Here is a 26,389-nt window from a genome sequence, read left to right on the forward strand (position 1 = left end):
AATTATGATGTCACCACCTCAGTAAGTTGGTTTAAGTCGGTGGCTGAAGTTTCCGAAACAGTCCAATCTGTGCAGTCAAAGCAGGCCTGTACCATCTGCTATGACTCATCAGTCCACACCACAGGTTTGACAGCTCAAGATAGGCAGCAACATGTGACATTGGGAGCGGTTTTGAAGTATAATTGTGTGTCATCAGCGTAACAATGGAATGAAAAACTGTGTCTGCAGAGAGGTATGGTTTAAACCACGCTAAGGTGCTGCCTGACAGTCCGGCCATGTCACAGAGGCGGTCCAAAAGGATAGCATGGTCCACTGTGTCAAAAGCATCTGACAGATCGAGGAGAATGAGGATTGATGGTGCCCCAACATCAGCTGCTATCGGCAAGTCATTTGTCACCCTAAGCAAAGTGGTCTCTATGCTATGTCCTGAAAGAAAGCCTGACTGAAACTTTTATTCTTGAGATGAAGTTGGAGCTGAGAGGAAACAACTTTCTCGAGGACCGTGGACAAAAAAGTAAGGTTGGAAATGGGCCCATAGTTCACAAGGTCATTTGGATCCGGACTACAGGGTGAATGATGGCTGTTTTCAGCACAGTTGTAACTCACCCAGATTGAAGAGAGAGATTAACAAAGTGGGTGAAGATTTCAACAAAGCCATTGGAATGGGGTCTAAGATGCATGATGAAGCTTTTATTGCCTGGAGGATTTCCTCACTGTAGTTGTCAGTGAACACTGGGAAAGATGGCATAGTCCCAGATGAAGGTTCCAAGGCAGGAGACACAGTAGAGAAACCTATAAGGGGGAGTGGATCTTGCTAATATTTGATCTGAAAAAGTAAGACGGTTTCATTACTCCTCAGTTTTTGTATTGTAGGAGGCAGCTGTGGTTTCAACAGAGTATGTTGCTGAAAAAAGCTGCTTGGGGTTTCCAGCATTTTATTAATGAGGTTGGATTAGAATTTAGAGCGCACATCTTTCCTGAGTTTGGCGTAACCCTACTGATGATCACGGAAAGCAAGCTTGTGCACTGTGAGTCCAGAGTGTAGCTAACAACGTTCCAGGACTCGGCTGGCTGTTTTCATCCGGCGCAGCTCCTTAGAGAACCAGGTTGCAGAAAATTCAAAATTGACCTTATCTGACCTAATAGGGGCATAGAGGACAATAACAGTGCTCAGGGAGGAGTTTTTAAAGAATAAAAATTAAATCAAATCTGTCACTATTTAAGCTTTTCTGCAGACTGTGGTTTTATTTTCCTGCTCCTTCCCAGGTACCAAACTAATAACTAATAATCAATTTTATACAAACTAAATCAGAATTAAACTCTTTCACAGAACAACAGGAGATGATAAAAGGTCTTTATTCTGAATGGAAATGACTGAACAGCAAACTGAGGTCTTGAGGAACACAGAGAGCATCTCAGATTATAGATGAGGAAACAGCAAACTTGAATCTCTGAATAAACCAGAAGATCAGAACAGAGCAGAGAAAAATGAACTCAGTGTGTTGAAAATCAAACCACCAGTTGATAAAACTGAACTTAATGTTGGACTTTTAACTGGTTACAGTATGAGTGAAATTAAAATGTTGTATTGTTCTGATTCATGGATCAGACACCTTCATCCTAGCAGGAGGAACAGGAGTTCTAACCAAAGGACTCCCTGGTTCCTCAGAGGTACTTATAACAACTAAACAAGAAGTTCTGGATGGTTCTGTGACAGAAGTCCTCACAACACTCAGTTGAACACCTGATGTTTGGGTTTTTGATCTGAGAATGATCAAAGAGGGAATTTTAGAGCTGAACTGGACCCCACCAGGACCAGACTTTGACCTGATGTTTATTATTCAGTAGATCAAGGATGTGACTGATTAACAGATAAACTGGTACTAGGTTATGGATTTGGCCTATAGCTGTGATTGGACCGGGTTTCCAACACCATGTTACATCACATTTTGTTCCTAGTGCTCAGTAAATGGTTTGGACTTTTCCTGATCTTCAGGTAGAAACTGTTCCAACTGCTCACAACTTAGGTTCTGACAGAGAATATCTGCAGCAGTTCCACACACTGATATGTATCAGCACTCAAACTGGATCAGACCCATATGAAGCGGATCACACTCGATCAGACTGGATGTGACTCTCTTGAACTGGACCTTAATTCAGAGATGAATGGGTTTGGTTGAATTAACTGCTTTAGCTGACAGATCTTATCAGAAACCAGAAATACGAAGCCCTGTTCTACCTGTAGCTCTCCACACTGGTTATAAAGCCACAGCTGACCTCATCAGTTGGTGTATCCTTTCATTTTGATTAACTAAATAATTTCTATTATTTTCCTTTTAATTCTCTGCTCTCTGATTGGTTGGTCTGACCCATTCTGATGCTGTTTCCTGAAAATTAAACACCTGGTTACCATAGTAACAGATCAAATATGGAACAGGGCAGAGTAGAAGGCAGGTTCTGAGCAGCAGCTCTTGTAAGAAAGGACGATATCATTGATCAGGTTTTTCCTTCTGACGTGAGGCGGAGGGGCGGAGTCACTGTCCAACCGACAACGATGACAGCAGTTAGAGACCATCTCAGTGACCAGGAATCCTGAGGACGTGAGACAGATGGGTAAAACAAGTGGGCAGAAAGAGACAGGTATATGGAAAGACAAGTATAACTGAGATGTTGTCTAACATCTAACAGATCTTTAGAAGAACCAAACAACCAGCTGCTGATCAGACCTGATCCTGTTTCTATGGATGTAGGTAAACCCGCCCCCTCCCCTTTGGTTCTATACAGTAGGTTCTCGCTATCTGTCTTTATTGGAGCTCCTTTAAATCTGTTCTAGATCTCTACTGGTGTAGACTGTTGCTTCTTCTGCTCTTAGCAACCTTATTGTTCCTGAAGACCAAACCAGAGTCCATCCTGACAGGTTACAGCTGAGGGTTACGCTGTCAGACCCGGGTCAGGGTTCTGCAGTCTCACTAACTGCTACTTACGTTTTAGACTTGTTTTCATGGAAATGTCTGAATTAATTTTAGTCAGAGGCACAGAGGTCCTTACCCAGAGACCTCCTGCTGGTCACAATCCCATTCATCAATGGGACAACAAGTCCAAACTTGATAGAGGTGTTTCCATGGAAACATATCCTGTACAGTCCCGTTTTCAAAGGATGGATGAAGATCAGTTGGATGCTGGATGAACTAAGAAACAGATGGACAGTTAGATCTGGACGTATCTTTAGATCCAGCACTGGACGGCAATGTTGACTTCTGAGCTGAACTGACTGAAGTAGAACATCATCGATCTTCACAGAGATACAGAACTTCAAATAGACAGATTAGAAATACTGACCCTTTTTCTTAAGTCTGAACCTGATAAACTGAATCAGAACGTTTGAGATGTACCTTGTCTTTGTCTGCGCTCTTGTCTCTAACAGCAGTTCACTCACAGGAAACTTCTCTGAAACACAAAGATCAGAAGAAGATTGACCAGTTAATTCTGCAGGGTCTTTAATTTTATAGAAGAGACGTGGTCGGATCCCTTGGTTTACAGAACAATGGTTCGAACCACTGATGTTATTAAATAAAAGATGGGCAGAGCTTCTCAGTTACCTGGTTCTAAGAAGGCTAACGTGGGAGGACGTTGATATGCAATACCTCCAACAGCCACCAGAGGCCGCCTCTGAATAATATAGTGTCATCAAAATAATATCCTGTTTCTTCAGGTAAAGTTTGTGAAGTCTGCAAGTGAATTCAGTTCTTGTCCAAGTTATGGTGATTGATCTAAAAAATATTTAATTTAATGATTAAGCCAATTTTAATTCATTTATTTTCTTTCTGCGACTCACTGCAGTCAAAACACAGCCACAAAAAACCCGCAAAGGATTATTAATACCTTATTGTTCACTGCCTGATGACCTGATGTTAGTTAGTTAGTTGTGGTTCACATCTTGTTTGCTTACCAATGTCCTCGAAGCGTTCGACCCAAATGATCAGCAGCTTTGAGTCAGAGTTGAAAAATGAGACACCATGACAGGACCTGATGTCTTCTGATGGCCGGGTCTGAACAAACACACAGGTGAGGGAAAGGTAGAGACAGGTGAGACAGAGAAGTGAAGACAGAAAACAGCTTTAATTTTTCCAAATACACAGTAGGTGGATGCAGAGTCTGGTCTGACCTCAGATCGTCTCTGGTTGGATGATGAAACAGTGGCTTGCCCCACCTCCTCATAACTCTTCAGCCAATCAGCTGCTTTGAAAATGAAGATTTTAAAACTGGTCACATATCTGCTTTTATGTACAAATAACTCACAGTGTTGATTATTATCTTGGCTGTTATTGGTTACTGGCTGTTATATCAGAGTGACATCATCACTGACTGTAGGTATTCGATGAAGGAACAATGAAGGTAATCTGCGTTAAAGCGTCTGCAAACTTCAGGACGAACCTCCGTCCATCAAACACGCTGCCTCCGCTGTCACCCAAAACAGCCGGGAATTCTGGAAAACAGGCACCGACTGGTCTGGTAACTACAGAATGCTGACACCAAAACCTTTATCAAGCAGAGAGCTCACCTGAACGACTGGCTCTGTCCACCTGAATCCGCCCCACTTCTTCAGGCCAACCAAGAGACGACAGGAAGTCCAGGAAATGATCGTTGACACTGGTCTGCTTCTCTACATTCCCCAAAATCTGCAAGGAGATGGAGAGGACAAGCAGGCTCTGAACCAGGTAAGACATATGGACCAGTAAAACACACAGGACGTGGAGACTCATGCTGCGTTCCAGTAGTACTGGGAAATGGAGGTTTCAGAGTTTCTGGGTGGAACGCCTATTAGGACATCCTACTTGCAAAGAGGAAGCAACTCCAATTCATCATTTAGGATTTCAAAATGGCTGCTCCTGGCAACAACAGTAAAATGTTGTTTTGACTGTTTTTAGCAATTTTTTTATTATTTACGTTACATTTTGTCAGTCGTAGACGTACTACTTGTCAGTATTTATAAGACGAGATGTTTCATCATTGTTTATTTGCAAAACAAACCATGTAGAACAGTGTTATTGTCAATATGTATTGTTGAAACAGTGGTCATAGTGACCATAGACGAGCAATGAACAATACGAGCGTCCTTGTTTTTTCTGACATTTAGACAAGTGGGAAACTAGTACGCTATCAACTCAGAGATGACGTTACTCCAACTTCCCAGGTTCGGGTTCCGAGGTAAATGAAATGCAGCATTGTTACCAGCTAGACAGGTGATAAAGACAGGACAGCCGAACTCGGAACCAAGTAAAAGAAACGAGGACAGGCAGACCCAACAGCAGATGGTTTAGGTGGACAGGTAAGATAGGTGAGGAATACCTCTCTGGGTTTCCTCTGTCCTGCTCTCATGTAGAATACAAAGGCATAATCACTATTTCTGGACGGAAGCTGGTCCAAATGTCTCAGGTTCTCTGAGAAACCTGGAAGAGAAGAGTCCAGAAACAAGAGCCCAGTCTGGACACTGTTGATACCTGGATCCTACAGAAAGGTGAGACACATAGGTGAGTGATGCACAGGTAAGTTAGACAAAATGAGTCCTGTCCTGATGTCTACGGTACCTTTACACTCTCAGGAGTCAGCAAACCCAGGTGGGATAGGAAGAGTCTCGTCACTTGGAAACAGCTGACTGGAGGAGGTGGTCTGCAAGTCACCATAGCGACTGAATGGCCTCTCAGCTGAGGCCGAGCTTCAATATGCTGCTGAGTCTTCAAGGTTGCTTGCAGATGCATCAACTGCTGCTGTACCTAAAGTATAGATGTCCACACCTGAGACACACCTCTCTCCTGAGCTGTAACACCTGAGAAACACTTGACACATACATGTCCCTATCTGAAACACACCTATCCTTGATCTGTTACACCCATGAACACCTAAAATGCATCCTAACCCCCATGTAGATTCCAGGGTGTGGTTCTGGTCTTACCTCAGCAGTTCCAGTGTTGTTCAGAGCGGGGATACTCTGATCCGCTCTAACTGAAGGAATTCTCTCCATGTTTTTAGGAACCTGCTGATGGTTGATGGCACATTTCTTTTCAAAATCTTCAGCTACTGAACGCTGTTGTTCTGGGATCAGAGTTCTCTGAGTCTAATGAAGAAATGAGACAAAAAGTCACCTGAAGACCATTTTAGGCTGTATTCACACTTGCCTCTATTGGTCCGCTTTAAACGGACCAGAGTTCGTTTCCCTCCTTGGTCTGGGCCTTTCGTGCAGGTGTGAATACACTCAAGCGAACCCTGGTCCGGACCAAACAAACGGACCGAGACCACCTCAAAAAGTGGGTCTCGGTCCGCTTCCAAACGGACTCTGGTGCAGTTCGCTTATGGTCTGAATACAAACCGGCCCCGATCTGAACCAACTACAAAAAGCGTACGTCTCTTTGGACATAAAACGCCACCGTAGCCGGTAGCAAAGGTGTGTGTTGTAAGGTAATCCTACCTGATAAGCTGTGTGTTGCTTAGCAACGCTACAGGCTTGTTGCACGTAGAGAACGTCGGCGTTCAGCACGCATTCTCCGACAGGGTTCCAATATTATAAATGAAACGTCTCAAAGTCTGTGTTGAATGAGCTGCTCTTGAGCCTCACAATAATATTACAGCTGTAATAACGGCATAAATATGCAGAACAGAGGAGCTGAACGCAGCACGTCTACAGATGTTTTCCTAAATGTCCGGGTCTGTGCTCTGTCCCGCCTCCGTCATTTCTGTCCAATGGGAACAATGATCGTCACCCGCATGGCTTTGTTTACAAGTAATAGTTCACTTACAAAAAGTACAATGTGAAAACAAACAGCACCAAATGGAAAAAATAAAGTTTGCTTTTGGTCTGGACCAAACAAGCGGACCAAAGGACTTTCCTGTAGTGAATACACCCTTAGTGTTTGTTCTGCAGACTCTCTGACAGACTAACAGACTCTAAATCAGAACCAGACCAACTACCTTGCAAATAAACTGTATCTGTGCTGTGATACAGCTCCACCATCAGGTTGAATGAGTCTCTGCACACACCATGAGATACTGGAGCAGTTTACCTGTTTTGCTTGTCCATCTTTGGGCAGCAGGTGGAGCTGTAGAGACCAGCTGTGATGTCCTGATGGTCCTCTAAAGACCACCAGCAAAGACGGACATGGGTCTGTTAACAAGACCAAAACCATCAATAAAAAACATTATGCAAGATGTCTGCAGATGTGTTTACAGGATGTGTTGGAGAGGTCTGTGGTTCTGGTCAGAGTTTCTTTCTCTGGTTCTGGATTTACCCTGATCAGGTCCTGGTTTTGGCTCATACATGGCCAGGATCACAGAACCTTCCAGCACAAAATATCTGGACTTCTTCAGGGTGCTGTCATTCAACATCAGAATGTCCTCTCTGAGAGACCCATGTAGACATGTGCATGCTCCTGAAACCTGCATGATACTGGAACAGAACCAGCTGTGGTTACAACAAGTGAATAAAATCAGAACTAGATCTGAAAGACAAAATTGTGTTTAAAATGAACCCTCTGAGACTGAGGAGACATGGATCATGTCTGGTCTAGTCCTGGATCAGACCTTCATTCAACCCACCAGCTCAGTGTTGCCTCAGCCGCCTCCTTCACCCTCAGAGAGACGGGGTTCAGCTCTTTATCCTCCTTCCATGCCACTTTCTGGTCTTGTCTGGACTTGCTGCCTGAGATTCCCAACTCTACGATCTCCAGAACCTCTAACAGACACTCCTGATGGCAGACAGATGGGACAGAGACGGTTACCAGCAGAACAGGAACCTGTTGAGGTACCTGTTTGTGTTACCTGCAGGACCTCCAGAGCAGTAACCTGTTGCTGTTATACTGACTCAGAACCTGCTCACAACTTTGATACCTTTAGTTCACTTACCTGGTGGAGGAGCAAGGGTTTGTGTTGGCTTAGAAAATGTTTAGAACCTGTGTTACCTTCACGTCAGGTACCTGCTCGTGCAGCAGAACTGGGTGCTGGCTCAGCCAGATGTTCAGGCAGCAGAAAGCTGCGACAATGATGGAGTGCAGGTCCCTGGAGTGAAGTGGAGGAGGACGACTACACTGGAACACAATGTAGGTGCAGACAGAACTGACAGCACGGCGCCTCTCCAAGTCCTCCACCTGGACCTCCACCTGCAGCACCACAGAGCAGAGCTGCAGACTGATCTGGGTCAGAACTCAATTAATCAATGTGTTTCCAAGATCCTCAGCGTCCTACACCTTTGATACCATTTCACAAATAAAAAAAAAAACTGGACTGAAGCCAGTTTCATTTTGCCTGTGTGTGTGTGTACCTTGGCCAGGCCTCCCAGTACTTCCAGTGTGGACAGACAAATCGCTGAGTCTTTTCTCCACTGAGACGTCAGACGCTGAGCCAGTAGACGAACAACGTGAACCCAAAGGATCGCTGCTTCTGACTGGATAGCTGGTTACCATGGCAACATACACATAATATTGAAAGCATAAAAATGCCAAAACTTTAAGGAAAATTATTTATTATGCTTTACTTGTTGTCCTGGTTGTATTGGTTCCACTGGTTGCCCCATAATGGGCCTCAGTTTTCTGAAAAGAAAACGGATGACCCTCACTGTTATGATGATCAGATCAACACTTTTCAACTGAATCTCCTGAAAATGAATTTATATGCCGACATGTTTGGTAAAACACTGAAGTATCTGGGGTCAGAGAATCTGGATCCCCCAACAAACTTCAGCCTGGGGTCTTGGATGATGAAAATCTGGAGTTAGTTAAAGGACCAATGTTCTACCGTTTCTCAGACACCATGTTAAAGACTGCTGGTTCTGCGTCTTCAGGTTAAGATATGTAAGTGTAGCATAAATTCTAAACAAAATTATAAACAAAGTTTATATGAAATAAATTTAAAAAACAACTTAATGTGTTGATTACATCACTCAGAAAAAACAGAAATAACCAGGGACTCTAAGAAATTACCTCAGCAGGTTCAGGTGAGATGGTAGGGGCCTCCGCTGCAGCCAAGTCATGGACTACATTCAAAACGGCGGCTGAAGAAACGGAAAAGTGATTAAACTCCATGAAATAAAGCCATGGAGTAGATCAGCAAGCAGGAACTGACCCAGGAGCAGCTGGATGTTGAAGGTGGTGGTCTCTGTCTGTAAAGCTCCAATCAGAAGGCTGAGGAGGCGGGGCTTATAAGATAGCAAATGACCTGCTAATGCATCATCAGAGCTCATCATCATGTCCATAGAGTCCTGCACAAACACAGGTAAAGTTGGTGTGATGGTGAGTCAGACCTGCTCGTATGTTGCTGTGGTTACTGGCTGGAGGGGGAGGAGTTACCTGCAATTGGACAGATCCAAGCTGCTGGGGGAGGGGCATCAGAGACAGCAGGATGAAGATAGAAGAGCGCCTTAAATCCACGGGACTGACGAGGCCCTTAAACTGGACCAGATCCCTGTAGTACAGAAAGCAGTGGCAAGAAGTTACCTGATGGTCAATGGATAGAGCTTCTGCTGCATCAGTCACATGTTTTTAAGTCTGCTCTGGATTTAAAACGCAGTCACAACCATTTTTTGTTCCCTTCAGAGTGAGATATTTATTCCAAAGAATCTAACCTGCTCACCTCTCTACAGGAGCCCAGAGATGGCAAAATAAACACCAGAACACCGGAGCATCTGGAAGTCACTACTTCAGTATTTAAAGTGGTTTAAATTAAATCCAGATTTAAGTCCCTGTCATCTGTTCTAGACCTGAGGGTTCTGGTTGGTCCAGCTGTCAGTCACTGTAGACATTTTTCCCATGATGCTCTGCTCCCCTTTGTTGTATTTCCTCTATGCAGGTATCTGCCCCCTCTGAGATCAGCATCCCCCAAGTGATCAGGTGGATCAGATGTAAACAGCTGTATAAGGTCTTCCAGGTTCATTATAAGCTGTTTGTTTCATTTTTTGTGTGTAAACACTGGATCCGGTTTCTATCTTGGTTCAGGTAAAGAGGGAGGAGGTCACGGTTTACTGATGATCAAGAACAAGGAGACCTGACTGACTCTGTCAGGCACATAAAGAATGCTGCAGCAAGAGTTCTGATGAAAATTAAAAAGAGAGATCATATTTCTCCTATTTTAGCTTCCCTTCATTGGCTCCCTGTTAAATCCAGAATATAATTTAAAATTCTCCTCCTCACATATAAAGCCCTTAATGATCTAGCTCCATCATACATCAGAGATCTGATTGGTCCATATGTTCCTAACAGAGCACTTTGTTCTCAGACTGCAGGTTTACTGGTGGTTCCTAGAGTCTCTAGAAGTAGAGTGGGAGGCAGATCCTTTAGTTATCAGGCTCCTCTCCTGTGGAACCAGCTCCCAGTTTTAGTCCGTGAGGCAGACACCCTGTCTACTTTTAAGGCTAGGCTTAAAACTTTCCTTTTTGATAAAGCTTATAGTTAGAGTGGCTTAGTTTATCTGGGAGGGAGCCTTCCTCCCTCCCTGTTGGTTGGAGTAAGGGGGAGTCAGGTTTAGCCTAAACTGGCTCAGTTATGGTTGAGGTGCAAACACACCCTCCATTTCTGCTACCTGTATGACCTCCTTCTCTTTTCCAATGGTTATAATCAGTCTGACAGAGAGAGGTATCCCAATCCTTGTGGTTTTTAGTATAACAATGACCATCAATGGGACCCTTTGTGGGGTTCCTTGAGACGACATTGTTGTAAATAAGCGCCGTTTAACTAAATAATCTGAACTGAAACTATCTGTGTAGTTATGCTGCTATAGGCTTAGGCTGCTGGAGGACCACTTTCACCCTCTTCGCTACATTCTCATACTACTCTCCAATTTTGCATTATTTCCTGTTATTTCAGCTTTTAACTTTGTTCTCTCTTTTCTCTTCCTAGAAGCTACACCTGGCCTGACTCTGTGTCTACCTGTGACACCTTTCTGGAGAGGGGCATTGTCCGAGCTTCTGCTGGCAACAACTTAAGGCTCACCTTCTACCGATGATCCACATGGCCCTTTCTTTCTCTCTCCTAGACATGGCTACTGACTGAGCTTCTACTGTAACTAACTCTATGTGCTCTCTTTCAGACTCTAACCTTGAAAACTGGCTCAGAGTTTATCTGTTCTTTCTTTCTAGATGAAACGACTAAAGGAGCTACATCCATTAACATTTACTTTTCCTTCCCATAGAAAGTACTCCTGGATCAGTGCTTCTTTGTTCTCTTTGTGTCTCTGCTCTGTTCTCTCAAACCTCCAGTCGGTCGTGGCAGATGGCCGCTCACACTGAGCCTGGTTCTGGTTCTGCTGGAGGTTTCTTCCTGTTAAAAGGGAGTTTTTCCTCTCCACTGTCGCTACATGCATGCTCAGTATGAGGGATTGCTGCAAAGTCAACGCCAGTGACTGTCCACTGTCTCTACATGCTCATCCAGGAGGAGTGAATGCTGCAAGTCACTGACTGGATGCAATCTGCTGGGTTTTCTTAGATAGAAAAACTTTTTATCCATTTTGAATAAATAACTGAATTTGACTGAACTGTTCAATGGTTAGGATTAATTGGAATGTATGAACCTGACTGTTGTGAAGTGCCTTGAGGCAACATGTGTTGTGAATTGGCGTTATATAAATAAAACTGAATTGAATTGAATTGAAAGAATCAGATTTGGTTTGAAATGAGGTCCAAACCTGATCCACATACAAATATTAGATCCTAACGTTTATGTAAACATAGTATGAACAGTGCAAGTCTCAGTTTGTAAAATTAACCAGATCTGATCAGAGGTCCAACCCGTTCCTGTTCTGTCACTGAGGTGTTGGTACCTGTCGAGCAGCACCATCTCCAGGACGGAGAGGAAGGACGGCAGCAGCAGGTTGACTCCTCTTAGGTCGCAGCAAAACAGACAGGTGGAGTTCAGCAGGATAGAGACTGCTACAGGAGGACACACCTCCTGGAGGCTGTGCAGGAGAATCAGGTAGAACCTGACAGAAGGGACCAGGAACAGCAGGGAAACCATGAGACAGACAGTTACCTGAACACTTGGCCAGACAGTTAATTGGACAGGTGGACAGTTACCTAGACAAGTAGATAGACTGAATGTTTTCTGCCGTCTTCTTGCACGTAAAAATCCTACAGAGCGTCCCACAGGCCTCTGCTCTCCCTGCTGCCCATTGCTCTGACATTACAGTGACATCAGTCCGTTTACCTGTTGATGACAGGTGTTACAGGTCAGCTGCTTCCAGGGTACATCAGAGTATAGTATGCAGTAGGAGCATATTCTGCAGGACAGACTGTACTAACAGGACCGATCAGACACGGAGGTTGTCCCAGCAGCATCAAACAGCCAGGAGCCAAACAAGTGCAGGAGGGAATCCATGGCACACCTCAGAGGGTGGGCTGATGAGCTCAGAGGTAGAGAGGAAGGGGGTAGAGGGGAGGAAGACATCCAATGATGGGGGGGTGAAGATGTCTGAGAAGGTAGGAAATGGAGGCCAGTAAGTTCCAACATCAAAGTAATCCATCAGAAACAAACACCTGGCCCTACAAGATCATTTATCTGAACAGGTAAAAGGTTTATTAGCCTAGAAAGGTGAGGGGAACATCTGTGTACTAGGACACTGTACCTATAGGGTTGTTTACCTGAACCAATATAATCATCTACCTGGACAGGTGAAAAAAAATAGAAGCTCAGAAAACTCTGTGGTACCGATGATAATTTGGGCACATGTTCTGCCCTTAGCTGTCGTTTGTGTGGTGGTGAGGAGCTTTTAGAGGGCGGGGCATCGGGTACACTTGGAAAGTTCACAGGTGTGGGTGGGGCAGTCCCAGAACGAGGCCGTGAGAACCCTGTGGAGAAGAAAGCAGGTTGGATCGCAGAGTTTTATTCACTGCAGACTGACTCCAACAATCTGAACCTGAAAGCTGACAGAGTTTACCATACAGAGGGAGGCGGTCTCTGAACAGACCTCTGCTTCCAGAGAATCCTGGAGGGAAGAGAGGAACAAAAATCAGCTCCACATACAAGACCACAGTAACCCGAACCAGCTCTCCAGAACCCATAGAGAAATGTCTGATGTGGAAGGTAAGTGGACTGATGAAGCTGTGTTTACCCAGAGAAGGTACTCTGTCTCTGAAATGAGTTGCTGCCGTGAGTCCTGCAGAAACACAGAAACAATCACATCAAAACATCGGAAGCAGTGTTTTTCTGGTTAAATAAGAACTCGTTCATTATAACTGGACTTCTCAAACTGAAGACCAACAGACGTGTTCCCTCTACATACATTTGTGAAGATGGTAAATCTGAAAATAATCCCCAAAAGTCCAGAAACGTCCATGGTCATTCCCTTCCTTCTTAGATACACCATATGCGTCGTGGCATGGAGGCAATCAGCCTGTGGCACTGCTGAGGTCTTATGGAGGCCCAGGATGCTTCGATAGCGGCCTTTAGCTCATCCAGAGTGTTGGGTCTTGAGTCTCTCAACGTTCTCTTCACAATATCCCACAGATTCTCTATGGGGTTCAGGTCAGGAGAGTTGGCAGGCCAATTGAGCACAGTGATACCATGGTCAGTAAACCATTTACCAGTGGTTTTGACACTGTGAGCAGGTGCCAGGTCGTGCTGAAAAATGAAATCTTCATCTCCATAAAGCTTTTCAGCAGATGGAAGCATGAAGTGCTCCAAAATCTCCTGATAGCTAGCTGCATTGACCCTGCCCTTGATAAAACACAGTGGACCAACACCAGCAACTGACACGGCACCCCAGACCATCACTGACTGTGGGTACTTGACACTGGACTTCTGGCATTTTGGCATTTCCTTCTCCCCTGTCTTCCTCCAGAGTCTGGCACCTTGATTTCCGAATGACATGCAGAATTTGCTTTCATCCGAAAAAAGTACTTTGGACCACTGAGCAACAGTCCAGTGCTGCTTCTCTGTAGCTCAGGTCTGGGGAATGCGGCACCTGTAGCCCATTTCCTGCACACGCCTGTGCACGGTGGCTCTGGATGTTTCTACTCCAGACTCAGTCCACTGCTTCCGCAGGTCCCCCAAGGTCTGGAATCGGCCCTTCTCCACAATCTTCCTCAGGGTCCGGTCACCTCTTCTCATTGTGCAGCGTTTTCTACCACACTTTTTCCTTCCCACAGACTTCCCACTGAGGTGCCTTGATACAGCACTCTGGGAACAGCCTATTCGTTCAGAAATTTCTTTCTGTGTCTTACCCTCTTGCTTGAGGGTGTCAATAGTGGCCTTCTGGACAGCAGTCAGGTCGGCAGTCTTACCCATGATTGGGGTTTTGAGTGATGAACCAGGCTGGGAGTTTTAAAGTCCTCAGGAATCTTTTGCAGGTGTTTAGAGTTAACTCGTTGATTCAGATGATTAAGTTCATAGCTCGTTTAGAGACCCTTTTAATAATATGCTTATTTTGTGAGATAGGAATTTTGGGTTTTCATGAGCTGTATGCCAAAATCATCCGTATTAAGACAATAAAAGACCTGAAATATTTCAGTTAGTGTGCAATGAATCTAAAATATATGAATGTTAAATTTTCATCATTACATTATGGAAAATAATGAACTTTATCACAATATGCTAATATTTTGAGAAGGACCTGTAGTACCTCCAACCTGCCCTGGGTCTTCCTCTGGGCCTCCTTCCGGTGCGACGTGCCAGGAACACCTCCCCAGGGAGGCGTCCAGGAGGCAGCCTAACCAGATGCCCGAGCCAACTCAACTAGCTCCTCTCGACTGGAGAAGCACCGGCTCTACTCTGAGTCCCTCCCTGATGACCAAGCTTTCTCACCCTATCTCTAAGGGAGAGTCCAGACACCCATACAGAGGAAACTAATTTTGGCTGCTTTTATCCGTGATCTCGTTTGATTTAGGTCATGACCCAAAGCTCATGACCATAGATGAGGGTAGGAACGTAGATCGACCGGTAAATCGAGAGCTTCGCATTCTGCCTCAGCTCTCTCTTCACCACGACAGACCGGTACAGCGCATGCATCACTGCTGATGCAGCACCGATCCGTCTATTGATCTCCCGCTCCAGTTTTCCCTCATTCGTGAACAAGTGCCCAAGAGACTTGAACTCCTCCACTTGAGGCAGGACCTCTCCCCCAACCCGGAGAAGGCACTCTACCCTTTTCTGACATAAGACCATGGCCTCGGACTTGGAGGCACTAATTCTCATCCCGGCCGCTTCACACTCGGCTGCAAACTGCTCCAGTGAGAGCTGTAGATCACAAGCTGATGAAACCAGTAAGACCATATCATCCGCAAAAAGCAGAGATGCAATCCTACCGCCACCAAAACGGATCCCCTCAACACCTTGGCTGCACCTAGAAATTCTGTCCATAAAAGTTATGAACAGAATCGGTGACAAAGGGCAATCTTGGCAGAGTCCAACCCTCACCGGAAACAAGTCCGACTTACTGCCGGCAATGTGGACCAAGCTCTGACACCGGTCGTACAGGGACTAACAGCCCATATCAAAGGGCCTGGTACCCCATACTCCCGAGTACCCCCCACAAGATTCCCAGACGGACACGGTCGAACGCCTTCTCCAAGTCCACAAAGCACATGTAGACTGGTTGGGCGAACTCCCATGAACTTTCCCGGACTCTGCTGAGTGTGTAGAGGTGGTCCAGTGTTCCACGGCCAGGACGAAAACCACACTGCTCTTCCTGAATCCAAAGTTCTACTATCCGATGGACCCTCCTCTCCAAAACCCCCGAATAGACTTTACCAAGGAGGCTTAAGAGTGTGACTTATAGTTGGAACACAGTCTACAGTCCCCCTTTTTGAATAGGGGGACCTCCACCCCGGTCTGCCAATCCAGTGGAACTGCAACCGATGTCCATGCGATGCTGCAGAGTTGTGTTAACCAACACAACCCTACAACATCCAGAGCCTTAAGGAACTCCGGGCGAATCTCATCATCCACCCCCAGGGCCTTACCACCTAGGAGCTTTTTAATCATCTCGGTAACCTTAGCACCAGAAATTGGAGAGCCCGCCCCAAGGTCCCTAGGGTCCGCTTCCTCAGTGGAAGACGTGCCGGTGGGATTGAGGAGTTCTTCCAAGTAGTCCGCCCACCGACACACAACGTCCAGAGTTGAGGTCAGCAGCACACCCTCCCCACTGTAAACAGTGTTGGTGGTGTACCTCTTCCCCCCAAGACGCCGGATGGTGGACCAGAATCACCCCGAAGCCGTACGGAAGTCATTTTACGTGGTCTCTCCGAACTCCTCCCACGCCCGGGTTTTTGCCTCAGCAACCATCCAGACCACATGCTGCTTGGACTGTGGGACATCAGCTGCTTCTGGAGTCCCACAGGCCAAAAAGACCCGATAGGACTCCTTCAGCCTGACAGCATCCCTCACTGCCAGTGTCCACCAGCAGGTTCAAGGATTGCGGTCACGACAGGCAACAACAACCTCGTGACTACAGCTCTGGTAAGCCACCTCGGCATTGGAGGTGCAGAACATGGCCCACCCAGACTCAATGCCCCCCACCTCCCCTGGAACATGTTTGAAGCTCTCCCAGAGGTGGGAGTTGAAGCTCCATCTCACGTGAGACTCTGCTAGGCGTTCCCAGCAAAACCTCAAGATTTGTTCGGGTCATCCAGGTCTGACCGGCATCCTCCCCCACCATCGGAGCCAGCTCACCACCAGGTAGTGGTCAGTGGAAAGCTCCGCTCCCCTCTTCACCTGAGTGTCCAAGACATGCGGCCGCAGACCAGATGACACGACAACAAAGTTGATCATTAAACTGCGGCCTAGGGTGTCCTGGTGCCAAGAGCACATATGGACTACCTTATTCTTGAACACGGTGTTAGTTATGGATAATCCATGACGAGCACAGAAGTCCAATAACAAAACACCACTCGGGTTCAGGACGGGAGAGCTATTCCTCCCAACCACACCCCTCCAGGTCTCACGAGGGAGGCTACCCTCTCGTTCACCGGGGTAAACCCCGACGTACAGGCGACAAGAAGGGGGGCAACAAGTATGCCCACCCCACCTCGGCACCTCTCACCAGGGGCAACTCCAGAGTGGAAGAGTGTCCAACCCATCTCAAAAAGACTGGTTCCAGAGCCAGAGCCGTGAGTCGAGGTGAGCCCGACGATTTCTAGCCGGAACCTCTCTATCTCGCACACCAACTCAGGCTCCTTCCCCACCAGAGAGGAGACATTCCATGTTCCAAGAGCCAGCTTCTGCAGCTTTGGATCAGACCGCCAAGCTCCCCGCCTTCGGCCGCCACCCATACCACATAAGGTGGCAGCCCCTCCCTGAGTTGCCACCTTACCAAAAACTTACCAAAAACACCTTACCAAAACTTTTCAACCAATTTGAATAATAAACTGAATCTGACTGAACTGTTTGATAGTTAGGATTAATTGGAATAATTGAAGCTGACTTGGAATCTGGATGATTAGATTGAATTGACTTTGTAAAGCACCTTGAGACGACATGTGTTGTGAATTGGTGCTATAGAAATACGACTGATTTGAATTCTGTGTGAGTTCCGTTTCTGTTGAAGCTGCTGTACCGAGGAAGGCGTCGACCAGTTCACTGACTCCTCTCATGGCTCTGAAGAAGATTCCTGGCAGCTGACTGTCTTCTCTTTCAAACACTTCGTCCTGGGAGGAGGACATAGAGGAACTGACTGCTGGGCGAATCAGGTCCACTGGGTTACTGCAGAAAATAGAAGACTCATCACGTTTCCAGTAGAACCAGAGTGAGGAACATGAACCAGTTACCTGAACATGTGTAGGAACTTGAACCAAGTGTGAGAGACACGTTCATCTTCCATGTTTGCAGGAACCAGAGCTGAATCTTCATCTGGAACTTTGAAGTGAGGAAAGGATGGTCCAAACATCTTAGGAAGCAGCCTGAGAGGATAGAAAGATACAGCCTCAGCACACTGATCCAATACAGAACCAACACTGATCCAATAAAGACCCAACACTGATCCAATATAGAACCAACACTGATCCAGCACAGAACCAACATTGATCCAATACAGGTGGCGGCATTTCCTTTGTCTGCTTGGTGTTTGTCAGTTTTAGCTATTTTTATTTTCAGGAATTTTATCCCTGATACAGGATTTTTACATTCTACCTCTATGGGTTCATGGGAGTTTGCCCAACCGGTCCACATGTGTTTTGCAGACCAGGAGAAGGCATTCAATCATGTCCCTCATGATGCTCTGTGGAGGGCGCTCCAGGAGTACCGAGTCGGGGGCCCTTCATTAGGAGCCATCCGGTCTTTGTACAAGCAGAGCAGGAGTTTGGTCCGCATTGCCGGTACTAAGTCGGACCTGTTCCCGGTCCATGTTGGACTCCAGCAGGGCTTCTCTTTGTCACCTGTTCATAACTTTCATGGACAAGATTTTCAGGCGCAGCCAAGGGCCAGAGGGGGTCTGGTTTGGGGACCAGTGGATCTTGTCTCTTGGCGGGGATGAGGATCAGCCGCTCAAAGTCCGAGGTTCTTGATTGGAAAAGGGTGGTTTGCCCTCTTCAGATTGGAGGAAAACAGGAAAACTCCTTCAGTGCGGAAATCAGCCTTGTTTTCCGCTTATTAAAGGGTGGTGATCCAGTGATCTTAACTAACTATAGATAAATATCAAATTTGTCAGTACTAGCAGAAATTCTTAAAAGTTCTTGTGAGTAAAATAATTTTTAATCTTGCAGTTCTAACATCTCTACTTCTCAGTCAGGCACAGAAACCAGCACAGCTGCAATGAAGGTGGCTAACAAAACTCTTGTTGCTGCCCGGCTCTTTTGTTGATTCGTGAAAAGTGTCTGACACTGTAGATCATGAAGTTTTGAAAGCCAGGCTTCAAATCCAGTTTTTTTGAAGTATGCTGTTGCTTGGTTCACTAACTATCTCAGTAATAGGACACCTGCCTTAAATACCATGATCTGCGTTCTGACTTTGTACCAGTCCACAAGGGGTGCAGCAGGGATCTATATCAGGCCATCTTCCATTCATAATTTATATAAATGAGTTGGGACAGAAGGTATCTGATGGAAATTAGCATTTTTATACAGATGACACAGTTATTTTTTGCACTGTATCAACTCCTGCTCAGGCCAGTGAACTGTTGTTCCTTACTTAATTTGAAACTTGTTTTCAATACAGTCATATATCAAGACTAAATTAACGTGTTTGTCCAGTTCCAGGAGGCCACAGTAGACCCCCTCGATGCTCGGCTCCAGGAAGATGAAATGTTTGTTCACACACATGATCACCTGGGCATCTTGGTTGATGACTTCCTCACTTGTAGGCTCCATCTGGTAAATCTTGTGAAAAGGATGAAGTTAATGTTGGGTTTTTATTTTCAAAACAAATTGTGTTTTTCAAAAATAGCAAAAAACAACTTGTTGCTGCATGTTTGGTCATTGTTGGACTATGGAGATCTTGTGCATGACTGCTTCTTCACAATGTCTTCAGATGATTGACCTAGTCTACTTCTCTTCTCTGAGGTTCACTACAACACACCATATTGTGTTTGATGGGTGGGATAACCTGGTCTGGCCACCAAAAGGAACTGCCATTGATTAAAGCTTCATTTAAAAGGCAATGCTTGGACTTCTGCTGAGGGAACTCGTGACTCTTATACTTGTGGCTCACATAATCTGCTGCTTCTTCAAGCATCACTGTGATTGGGTAAAAAGGTTTTTGTTCTTCTTGAACTTTTACTGAAGACCTGGAAACCAACTGAATTTATTTCACTGAGTGCTTTTAAATCCAAACTGAGACTTGTTGAGGTGTATTCAGTAACATCTACCTGTTTTTATAGTTTCACACAGATCCACTACAGAACCAACATGATCCAGGACAGATCCAACACTCATCCAACACAGTGTTGGGCCTCAAAAACTTCAACAACGCAGCATAACCAACATGACACAGTAAGGGTGTATTCACACCAGGAAAGTCCTTTGGTCCGCTTGTTTGGTCCGGACCAAAAGCAAACTTTATTTTTTTCATTTGGTGCGCTTTGTTTTCACATTGTACTTTTTGCAAGTAAACTATTACTGGTAAACAAAGACACGCGGGTGATGATCGTTGTTCCCATTGGACAGAAATGACGGGGGCGGGACAGAGCACAGACCCGGAAATTTAGTAAAACATTTGTAGACGAGCTGCGTGCAGCTCCTCTGTTCTGCATATTTATGCCGTTATTACAGCTGCAATATTATTGTGAGGCTGAAGAGCAGCTCATTCAACACAGACTTTGAGGCGTTCTATTTATAAGTTTGGAACACCGTTGAAGAATACGTGCTGAACGCCGAAGAAGACTGTGTGCTCTGCATGCCTGGTCTCACATGCCCGGTGTTGCAACAATCAGCTGGCCAGGTATGATTTGAGTATAACAAACACCTTTGCTACCGGCTACGGTGGCTTATTAAGTCCAAAGAGACGTATGTTTTCTGCAGTTGGTTCGGATCGGGGCCAGTTTGTATTCAGACCATAAGCGAACCGCACCAGAGTCCGTCAAAAAGTGGGTCTTGGTCCGGTTGTTTGTTCCGGACCAGGGTTCGCTTGAATGTATTCACACCTGCACAAAAGATCCGGACCAAGGAGGGAAACGAACTCTGGTCCGTTTAAAGCGGACCAAAAGTGGCAAGTGTGAATAAGACCCTGAGGCTGGAAATGGACCTGGAGGTTAATGCTGCAGCGACTCGACTCCACTGCTCCACCACAACAGGCTGATGTCTCCAGCTGCTAAACATCTGTCTGAACGTCTGCCACAATGAGCGGGACGGAAAACAGCGAGAACACGCCTGCAGCCACACATCTAGGAGGACCACCACGAACAGGTCCGATATGCCTCCTGTACACAGTTGAGATGGACAGATGAAACTGACAGAAAACTGAACAATGACATATAAAGAGCAGGTACTTTGTCTTACCTGCAGGAGCGGGCGGGGCCAGTATGATGTGGTTGATACGCAGCAGGAAATGCAGCAGAGTCTCCCAAGTTTCTCTGCTCATCACTGAAGTCTCTCTGGCCAGAGACTGGACAGAACCCAGCACCTGCTGACAGATAGACAGGTAGAACGGACTCACCTGGTCTGACCTGAGAGGACGGGACAAAAAAATATTTTAGCTGTTGAATTAAAAAGAAAACAGTTGAGTCAGTACCATAAAACACATTCTACTGTCCATCTGAATGTAACAGAACCAAGATAAACAATCTCAATCTGACCAGAATGTCATCTGAAACCAGTTTAAGCCTGACAGGTATCACCACCTCAGCAGAATGAAAATAGAATCTTCAACACATTGTGCAAACTGATGTAATCTAGAGGTTGTTTTCTTGGCTGGTTTATATTTAGGTCTGGTTATTAGTGTAGGGTTTGTTCTGGGTTCAACGCTGAGGTAATATCTAGATTGGATTTTTAGTCTGAGGTTTCAGCTAAATGTTCTACATTTAGGTCTTGGCCTTAGGTTTAGGTTCAGGTCGGGATTCAGGATGAACTTTATAGTTTTAAGACTAGGGTTCTGGATTAGGTCCAGATCTCAGCCTCACATCTTTACTTCAGGTATATGTTCTGGTTTAGTTCTAGGTTTGGCTTCAGGTTCAGATGAGATCGAGTACCTGGGCAGGAAGAGGATGTAAAGATGTCGAAGGATCCTCTGGACGTACAGGTTGGGGTCTCTGCTGATCGGTAAAGGGGTGGAGCTTGGTTGGGACACCAAGGCCATCATCCAATCAGTGTAAACGTCCACACAGAGTTTGACAGTGTTTCTGTCTAATGGCAGACTAAGACCATAACAGAGGACTTCCATGGTCCACTTCACCTGAAGATAAATATGAAGAGACACCTGCAATTTAACCGACAGAGCTCTGGGCTGTGGATGGAAACCTATAGGAATAAAACTGAATTTGAATTGCTCAGACTGTATTTGCGTAATTTGAAATACATCCCTGACCGAGGGGTTGGAGACATGGGGTCCGAGTGGACCACGTTCTACGCATCCATTGTCGATACTGCTGCCAGTAGCTGTGGCCGTAAGGTCTGCAGTGCCTGTCGGGGCAGCAATCCCCGAACCCAGTGGTGGACACTGGCAGTAAAGGATGCTGTCAAGCTGAAGAAGGAGTCCTTTTGGCTGTTGTTGGCTTGTGGGTCTCCTGAGGCAGCTGACCGGTACCATGAGGCCAAGCGTGCCGCGGCCCGGGCAGTGCCAGGGGCAAAAACACAGGCCTGGGAGGAGTTTGGTGAGGCCAAGGAGTAGGCCTAGTGGTCGGCCAGGAAGCGATTCTGGCAAACCATCTGGCACCTCAGGAGGGGGAAGCAGTGCCTAACCAACACTGTTTAAAGTGGGGGTGGGGAGCTGCTGACCTCAACGGGGAACATTATCAGGCGGTGGAAGGAGTACTTCGAGGATCTCCTCAATACTGCCATCACGCAGCATTGAGGAGACTCTTTCATCACCCAGGCTGAAGTTGTGGGGCTGTCATGGTTGACACGCCCTTTCAACATTGCGTGGCGGTCCAGGACAGTGCCTCTGGACTGGCAGACTGGGGTGGTGGTCCCCCTTCATAAGAAGGGTGACTGGAGTGTGTGTTCCAACAATAGGGGGAGAATGGAGCGGGAGATCGACAGACAGATCGGTGCAGCTGCCGCAGTAATGGGGGCGCTGTGCCGGTTCATTGTGGTAAAGAGAGAGCTGAGCTGAAAAGCGAAGCTGTCCATTTACCGGTTGGTCTATGTTCCTACCCTCACCTATGGCCATGAACTTTGGGTCATGACCGAAAGAACGAGATCCCGGATACAAGCGGCTGAAATGAGCTTCCTCCGTAGGGTGGCCGGGCACTCCCTTAGAGATAGGGTGAGGAGCTCGGAGTAGAGCCGCTGCTCCTCCACATCGAGAGGAGCCAGTTGAGGTGGCTCGGGCTTCTATACCGGATGCCTCCTGGACGCCTTCCTCGGGAGGTGTTCCAGGCACGTCCCACCGGGAGGATGCCCAGGGGACGGCCCAGGACACACTGGAGGGACTATGTCTCTCGGCTGGCCTGGGAACGCCTTGGGCTCCCCATGGAGGAACTGGAGGAGGTGTCTGGGGAGAGGGACATCTGGGCGTCTCTGCTGAGTTTGCTGCTCCCGCGACCCGGTCCCGGATAAGTGGAAGACAATGAGTACAATTATCAGTAGTAGTAAGCTCTACAAATAAACTGATTTAAACTTTGTTCCTAAAGTTAATGTTAGTGTTTAAGTTGTTAAAAGCTTTACAAATAAATTAAACAAATGTTATTTGTCATCAATGTATTTTGTATACAGTGTTAAATTTTTATATATATGAACACAAAAATTATTTTGAACATTTTAAATGGATGAATAATGAACAAGATCAAAAAACAAGGACATTTTAAACAAAATAGGATTATATACAACAGGGTACTCGAGGGTTCATGGGAGTTTGCCCAACCGGTCCACATGTGTTTTGTGGACCTGGAGAAGGCATTCGACTGTGTCCCTCGTGATGCCCTGTGGGGGGTGCTCCAGGAGTATGGAATCGGGGGCCCTTTACTAGGGGCCAACCGGTCTCTGTACAAGCGGAGCAGGAGTTTGGTCCACATTGCTGGTACTAAGTCGGACCTGTTCCCGGTGCATGCTGGACTCCAGCAGGGCTGCCCTTTGTATGTAAAAGGGTAAATAGTTATTTACAGTGCAGACAGCTTATTAACCTTCAGGCTCCATTTGTTCAGCTTCACACCTCTGTGCTTCACGCTAACACGGTTGCTAGGCAACAGAAGTTACATGGAGGTAAGGGCAAGAGAAACGTAGACCAACGTAACACCGCTATGCTAATCTGGCATGTTTAGCTAATAGCTACAGGTAGCATAAATGTTGCCGTTTGACCATCTGTTGTTTACATGACGCTTCTTATAGACGCTCATTTGACCTGGTGAATAACATCAGCTAAGCTCAGGTAGCTGCGCTGTTCCAGCTCAACATGCCGTAAAGGAAGTTTAACCTGTCGTGAAACGTAAATTGATCAATCTGTGTTTTATTCATCTGTGGCTTCAAGCACCCGGATGTGTGACCCAAAAAACTGAATTTTGGAACTGAAATTGAATTTCAGACCTGAAAGTGAAAGTAGACAAACTGAATTTTTAATACAACGAAATACATTTTAAAAGTAAATGAATTCAGTTTAGTGAAATTTATTTTCAAACCAATGCATTTAATTTCAAATTACGCAAATACTAATTCAGTCAGAGCAATTCAAATTCAGTTTCTGATGGCACAAGTTTATTCCCCTCGCAGCCAGAGAACCTGGATGAAACACGAAACACACTCCAGAACGTTTACCATCATATCACTAGACTGAATATAAAGTCACGGATCAGAGATTGATCAGTGATAAGTATTTGATCTCCGTTTCATGTTCTCAGGTAATTCCAGCTTCATCTGGACGGAAACCTTTAGTAGCTAAAGGTTGACTGAATTATGTTTTTATTGTAAACATTTACAGGTTGTTGTTACCAGTTGCCACAATTTCACAGTTACAGAACACACCTGTTACCATGGTGACACGGTTACACAGCAACGATGAAGATGGCGTTCAAATTCTCATTTTAGTTGAATCAAAACTGATCAGAGGGATGGATCAGCTAATTCGAGTTCAGAGGTACACCTGTTTACCTGTCGGTCAGTACATAGCAGTATGCGGGTACTGGGGTTTCCGAGGCCTGCTGCCAAGGGCTTCACCACGGCAATAACAACATCCCTGCCCACAGATGACGGGAAACAGCTGAGCACACTTACATGGCCCTTCAGAGATTGGTCCATTGCCAGCCAACCACAGCTCACCTGGAACAGACAGGTCCATCACAGTGAAAGTCATTCACTGAGAGTAAATGAATTATTTTATCTCAAACATCCCAGAATTCTGTGACCATCTGCAGCTCAAAGTTATGAACTTAGTAGTTTGTGGGTCAACTGTCTGTGGTTGATCCACTTTGCTGGTTCTGTGTGTGGTGATACAGCCCGAGTCTCTGCTTCCTGAATTACTGAGAGTCCAACATGAGCAGTCCTTCCTTCTGTGAGGTGTTAAGAAGGCTCAGATGAATCAGTGAGAGAACATAGACGGATTACAACACCTAGAACAGGTGAGCTACAAACAGATTCACTCAACAGGTGACGGCTAAAAAGGTGAACTGAGTCACAGTAACATGGATGGATCTACACACACACACCGTTTATTACATACATGATGGAGACTGCACATGCTCAGTTTGTCCATCAGTTTCAGAGAGTCACCGTCACACTGTTCAGTCTGTAGTAATCATAGTACTCTACTAGTAATCAGAGTACTACTGAAGGTAATCACTACTGCATGTATTAGAGGACTGTAGCAATCAATGTACTGTAGAAGTAGCTACAGGAAGCCAGCTGAAGCCAGTCTGAACACATACACCCGGACAGGGCAGACTAAACGGACCTGATGAAGGAATCAATTGCTCTGGTTCTGATAAACTCAGCAACTGAAGCAGAGATTATATGTAGGTAGTTTAAACATGTGACTGTAGAACAAACCTTACCTGCACAGGTGAGTCGCCGTGCTGTTCTCTCAGATCGGCTCAAACAATCAGCTAAACCTGCCTCTGAAGGTCAAAACGCTGACCTAAGAAGAAGGATTCCTGTTCTCCCTGAGCACTGACTGACAGGCTGCAGGTGTTTATAGTCAACAATAAGTGTTCATCTGCTGGTTGTTCCCTCTCCACTGATGGCACCTGAAGCTCTGAGACAAGCTGACCTCCAGCCACCACCAGCTTCCACTGATTACCGCAAACATTTACATTTATGTTTTTCCAGGTCAGATTGTGGCAGCAGGTTGATCCAGCTGGCTGATCCACCTCCTCATGTTCTTTTCTGAGGTGGAGCTCAAGTTTAAACCCTTGTTCTGGGAGGACTAAGGACTTCCACATGATTGTTTGCAGGTAAATTCAACTTTGTTTCCAGGCTCACAGGTGAATGACAGAGAAGGTTCAGACAAGAACACCTGAAACATCTGCTGATTAATCAGCTGTTTTTAAGTTATTGTTCCTTAAAGTGGCAGGTTCCAATTGTCCAATTTATTAAATACAAGCTGAGTATTGAATGAAATCCAAAATCCAGGGTGGCAGTTTATGGCAGCATGCAAAAAGGTGGCAATTATGGTCAATATGTGGATATGATGAAGCCAAACCAGTATGCAACAGAGAGCGGTAAAAAACCGTATGACCTTCACACACCCCAACACCCGATGCCCTCTAACCCTGAGACATAAATATATTTCCCCCACACTGCCACCAGTGGTGGAGTAAAATATAGGTCAAAGTGTCAATTCACATTTAAACCAAACAGAATTATCAAAACTAAATAAGACAGACCCAAACTATGACCAAACAC

At 45.8% G+C, this 26,389-nt stretch overlaps 1 protein-coding gene and 1 long non-coding RNA gene across 4 annotated transcripts; one reads left to right on the forward strand and one right to left on the reverse strand.

The window, feature by feature from the left end:
* Positions 1-1,340: 1,340 nt before the first annotated feature.
* On the reverse strand, positions 1,341-25,710 carry ralgapb (Ral GTPase activating protein non-catalytic subunit beta). 3 transcript variants are annotated; one of them, XM_047347226.1, is made up of 32 exons: positions 25,540-25,710; positions 24,641-24,808; positions 21,589-21,791; positions 20,900-21,066; positions 20,646-20,820; positions 17,738-17,869; positions 17,527-17,672; positions 13,087-13,131; positions 12,913-12,960; positions 12,684-12,823; positions 12,278-12,446; positions 12,053-12,182; positions 11,800-11,958; positions 9,336-9,450; positions 9,112-9,247; positions 8,970-9,040; positions 8,525-8,579; positions 8,312-8,442; positions 7,968-8,150; positions 7,591-7,739; positions 7,284-7,441; positions 7,059-7,159; positions 5,954-6,115; positions 5,589-5,774; positions 5,350-5,508; positions 4,562-4,679; positions 4,367-4,486; positions 4,166-4,236; positions 3,950-4,049; positions 3,393-3,447; positions 3,049-3,188; positions 1,341-2,592 (listed from the first exon to the last, which is right to left on the reverse strand). In XM_047347226.1, the coding sequence occupies exons 2-32, from the start codon at positions 24,785-24,787 to the stop codon at positions 2,423-2,425; spliced, it is 4,041 nt and encodes a 1,346-aa protein (XP_047203182.1). In that variant the 5' UTR covers positions 24,788-24,808; positions 25,540-25,710; the 3' UTR covers positions 1,341-2,422. The 3 variants fall into 3 exon arrangements, with proteins under 3 accessions (XP_047203182.1, XP_047203178.1, XP_047203181.1); XM_047347222.1 differs by having other exon boundaries at positions 4,166-4,239; XM_047347225.1 differs by lacking the exon at positions 25,540-25,710 and having other exon boundaries at positions 4,166-4,239; positions 24,641-25,126.
* Positions 24,467-26,336, forward strand: LOC124856611. Its single transcript, XR_007035378.1, has 3 exons — positions 24,467-24,851; positions 24,985-25,107; positions 25,814-26,336. It is a non-coding gene; the product is annotated as an uncharacterized LOC124856611 (long non-coding RNA).
* The last annotated feature ends 53 nt before the right edge of the window (positions 26,337-26,389 follow it).

This window comes from Girardinichthys multiradiatus, chromosome 20 (genome assembly GCF_021462225.1).
Source record: "Girardinichthys multiradiatus isolate DD_20200921_A chromosome 20, DD_fGirMul_XY1, whole genome shotgun sequence".
Lineage (NCBI taxonomy): Eukaryota > Metazoa > Chordata > Actinopteri > Cyprinodontiformes > Goodeidae > Girardinichthys > Girardinichthys multiradiatus.